Source organism: Macaca thibetana, chromosome 5 (genome assembly GCF_024542745.1).
Source record: "Macaca thibetana thibetana isolate TM-01 chromosome 5, ASM2454274v1, whole genome shotgun sequence".
Classification (NCBI taxonomy): Eukaryota; Metazoa; Chordata; class Mammalia; order Primates; family Cercopithecidae; genus Macaca; species Macaca thibetana.
In genome coordinates, this window is record NC_065582.1 from 44,579,934 (window position 1) to 44,584,448 (window position 4,515).

Genomic DNA, 4,515 nt, shown 5'->3' on the forward strand with positions numbered 1-4,515 from the left:
TGAACTCAGAATGAGAACTCACTTATCACCAAGGAGATGGTGTTAAGCCATCCATGAGGGAATCACCCCAGTGACCCAAACACCTCCCACCAGGCCCCATCTCCAACACTGGGGATTACATTTCAACATGAGATTTGGGGAGACCAATATTCAAACCACTTCACTGGGGATATTTGGGTAAAGGGCAAAGGCATTTCAGGCACATGAAAAGGAGCCTAGTGTGCCTGGAGCAGAATGAACAAGAGAGAGAACAGGGGATCAGAGAGGTGGGGAGAGTAGGAAATCATACAGAGCCTCTTGTAGATGATCATTAGGATTTTGGCTTTTGTTCTACAAGACTGTCCATGAAGCCTGGAAACGTAAATAATTATGTGATTTTATTTTTTACAGATTGAAGATGTCCTGGATAGTGTTATGTATATGAGCCTATGTTTTCAGACTTCATGAACACCTTGAAATGAGACAGAAAGTCATTTGGGGTCTCTCTGGTCTCAACTGCAGAAGCGAGATGACGAAGGGGACGTCATCGTTTAGAAAGCGTCGCAATAAGACACACACATTGTGCCACCGCTGTGGCTCTAAGGCCTACCACCTTCGGAAGTCAACCTGTGGCAAATGTGGCTACCCTGCCAAGCACAAGAGAAAGTATAACTGGAGTGCCAAGGCTAAAAGACAAAATACCACCGGAACTGGTCAAATGAGGCACCTAAAAATTGTATACCGCAGATTCAGGCATGGATTCCATGAAGCAACAACACCTAAACCCAAGAGGGCAGCTGCGGCAGCATCCAGTTCATCTTAAGAATGCCAACGATTAGTCATGCAATAAATGTTCTGGTTATAAAAAAAAAAAAAAAAGAAAGAAAGAAAAGTCATTTGGAGGGACAACTGAATGACACACTTCTGGTAGGTCCAAATGTTATCCTTCCTCAGGTTAGCCTAGGATGTTCCCATCGTGAAGGCAGAGCAACCAGACAGTGAGTGGAAATGTGCAAGCACTTTTTCAAGCCCCTACTTGAAAAACATCCCATTGGTCATATCAGATCACATGGCTGAGACCAGAACAAAATCCCGAGGCAGATCATCTCATCCAGAATGGGAGAGTATTGCAGTTACATGGACATGGATATGGGGAGGGGTAAAGCACTGGGGCCAATAATGAGCACAACTCCCTGAGGGAGGGAGCTACTGCAGGAACTTCTTCTTTCTCAGCCAGATGAGAGCCTAAGACTAACACTAGAGAGCACCAATGCTAGAATGTGATCCATAGTTCCTGTGGAAACTGTGGCTCTCAAAGGTCAGCAGACCACTGGGAGGAAGGAAAATATATTAGGTCTAGCAGCCAAGGAGATTAATACTCAGAAGAATTCCTTATTAAAAAGAGAGTGACTGGAAGAGAGTTAAAAGTATAATGAGAACTCTTAAAAGAGTTTCATGTATAGCATGGAATGAACTAGGAATTCAGCATCTCAATTCAAAGAGGTATTTAAAGTTGAAATTCAAGTTACTGGCCTGAAGTTCAAGTGAAAGAGATCTCGAAGCAAAGAACAAAATTACAAAGAGATGAAAATCATTAGGGAAATGATGAAGGATTCGAAGGATAGATCCAGAAGATCCAACATGTGAGTAACAGGCATTCCACAGGGGAATAAAATGAAATAATGGAAAAAAGAAAATAATTAAATATAGAAGAAGAAAATTACCTTGAGCTGAAGAAAGATATGCATCTGCAGACTGTAAGGGCTCACTGAATTCCAGATGGTTTTAACAAGAAAACACACATTGCTGGGCATGCTCTTGTAAACTTAAAACTTCAAGAATGATGAAAAACTCATAAAAACTTCAAGGCAGAAAAAAAATTTACTTATAAAGGAAGAAAGACAATCTGTCATTTGACTTCAAACCTACAATGTCAGAAGCTAGAAATTAGTAGAATAACATCTACCCATTACTGTGAGGAAAGGGCTGACATGCTACTTTACATAGACAAAGAATAAAAACAAAGCAAAACAATGGGCTAATCAGGAAAGAAAGTTATAGGCAGGGATGCAGAGAATATACTACCCTTGTATTTGATCTGAGAACAATACTTGAAAAATAACTCTAACCAAGCAATACACAAATCAGACAAGAAGCCTTATGAGTGTTGAGCAAACAAGGAAAAATGACCACACAGCACACATATAGTTGCATTCATAGGAGAAGATTCATAGAAACAGAAATCTTAGGAATGTAGATTGTCCCATTGTCCATACATTCTGGGGCAGCACAGAGACTTCTGGCTGTGTCAGCCTGTGGGGGAAGGACCCCAACCCTTGGGCTATGAGGCCTTTTTGCTGCTCATTATTAAGGAAGCAATAGCCTCCTATTCCAAATCCCCATTCCCTATGAGGCATCATCAGAGCCTGGGACACCACAGCAATATGACAGAGCAGAAACGTGGATCTAGCTCTGTTCTTCCAGTTCAGCACTATCCTCTCATCTCTTGTTATGAAATGAGTAGAGTCTGGAGTCCAAGCCTGGAAGCTATGTGATATGGTGAGTTGGTTGCCTAACTCAATACCTTAACATTCACAGTTAGGGGAGCACCAATTCATTCCCTGTCATAAATAGGATGGGGGAGCTTGGGTCCAATACTTGTCATTGGCCAATGCCTTATGCACTGAACAATAACCATTTTCCATAAAACTTTTCAGGAAGCTAACTCATTTTCTAAATGGCATCCTGCAAGGGGATCAATCTTGTACAAGTTGACCCTTATCTCTTAGTGCCTCCTCCTGCAACTCCGATCTCCAGGTTTGCCTTCTACCCTTTATACTTCACTCTGTCGGTACTCTGTTTCAGCCACAGGGCCAGTGAGGCTGGCCACTGACTTTATACGTTGCACTACAGATAATTAGGAATGACCAAGGATGAACCCTAGAGTACTCTGTACCCCAGAGCACAGATAATATGTACTCAAAACAGACAGAAGAGGCCATTTGTGAGAACAGCCTGAGAGGTACCCATTATCCAGTCTGGAATGTAAAACAAGACCAGCATACATTGCTTTAGTCCAGGGATACAGAAAGATTAAACAGAACCTGAGACCTTGCTGTCATGCCTCCTTCAATGATGGGGTGTCCCATGTTGACTAGGAGAGGAAGAGCCATCCTGCATGACTTGACCACCAATCTTTCCTATCTTTCATCTGTCATTGCTTACAGACCCATAAATAGAGTCAGATCCCAGCATGCTCTGGGGGAGAATTGCAGTCTGATCTGGGTGCAGATAGCCTATATACCAAAAGAATTGTTGAATCTTGCCAATTTTCATTAGAATGAGCCCAGGTAAAATGTTTAAAGATAGTTTCTTTTCTTTCTCTCTTTTTTTTTTTTTTGAGATAGAGTTCTGTTCTTGTTGCCCAGGCTGGAGTGCAGTGGCACAATCTTGGCTCACTGCAACCTCCACCTCCCAGGTTCAAGCAATTCTCCTGCCTCAGCCTCCTACGTAGGTGGGATTACAGGCATGCGCCACCATGCCAGGCTAATTTTGTACTTTTAGTAAAGACAGAGTTTCATCATGTTGGCCAGACTGGTTTCAAACTCCTGACCTCAGGTGATCCACTGGCCTCGGCCTCCCAAAGTGCTGGGATTACAGGCATGAGCCACCATACCTGGCCTAAAGATAGTTTTCAGGGTGTTAGACCAAAGAGAATGGAATTTAACACTGAATCAAGCCAAATTTATCTATGAGTGCACTTATTCAGTATATAAGATTTGGGGTACATAAGTGGGAAATGGCTTAACAGTGTCCTTGGTTGATTGGCTTAAACTTGTATTCAGTAGACGCCTACCTTTAATGCAGTTAACATGCCAGAACTTCCCTTCAAAATATGGAAGAAGAAATTTTAAAAGCTTAGGGGTATAAGAATGTTGGAGTAGATTAATTCTGTGAAACTCACTCACCCTTTCCCTATTTTCCTTATTTGCTACTTCACTGAGAAAATGCATTAGCAAAAGGTGCACCGGCATCTTGGAAAAACCTGGTGGTGGCTGTTCTCTGTTGACTGGTTAGGATGCTGGAAGATGCTGCCATTGGGATGAGCTCCACAACTGGAGTGGGAATAATTGGATCCTGGCATGACATAGGCCAGGCGAAAGCTCTTAACTATCAGAAACAAACTGGATGCAATTACCAGAATGAGCAGCAACAGGTGCAGAGTGACAATGAGAGTATTTTGACACCAAGGGATCTGTGGTGGTGGCTAACTGAACACAGTGTTCTTAGGAATGAAATAGATGGCAGCATACTAATATATTTGATCTATACCATCAGAAATATTCTAGGAATGAGGAGCTGAAACCTTACTTAATCACTGCAAAAGGAATTCATAGCCTCTCACATTTCCCAGATCTCAGCCAATTTGACAGTTTGGAGCCCTTTGAAAGGGAGAGTGGGTTTCTTTTCTTTTTTTTCTTTTCTTTCTTGAAACAGAATTTTGCTCTTGTCACCCAGGCTGGAGTGCAATGGCAC

General features: G+C 42.3%; 1 protein-coding gene across 1 annotated transcript; it reads left to right on the forward strand.

The window, feature by feature from the left end:
- Positions 1-492: 492 nt before the first annotated feature.
- LOC126955331 (60S ribosomal protein L37-like) lies at positions 493-802 on the forward strand. The gene has a single exon (XM_050791792.1). It carries the CDS (start codon positions 509-511, stop codon positions 800-802), a length of 294 nt encoding a protein of 97 aa, XP_050647749.1. The 5' UTR covers positions 493-508.
- The last annotated feature ends 3,713 nt before the right edge of the window (positions 803-4,515 follow it).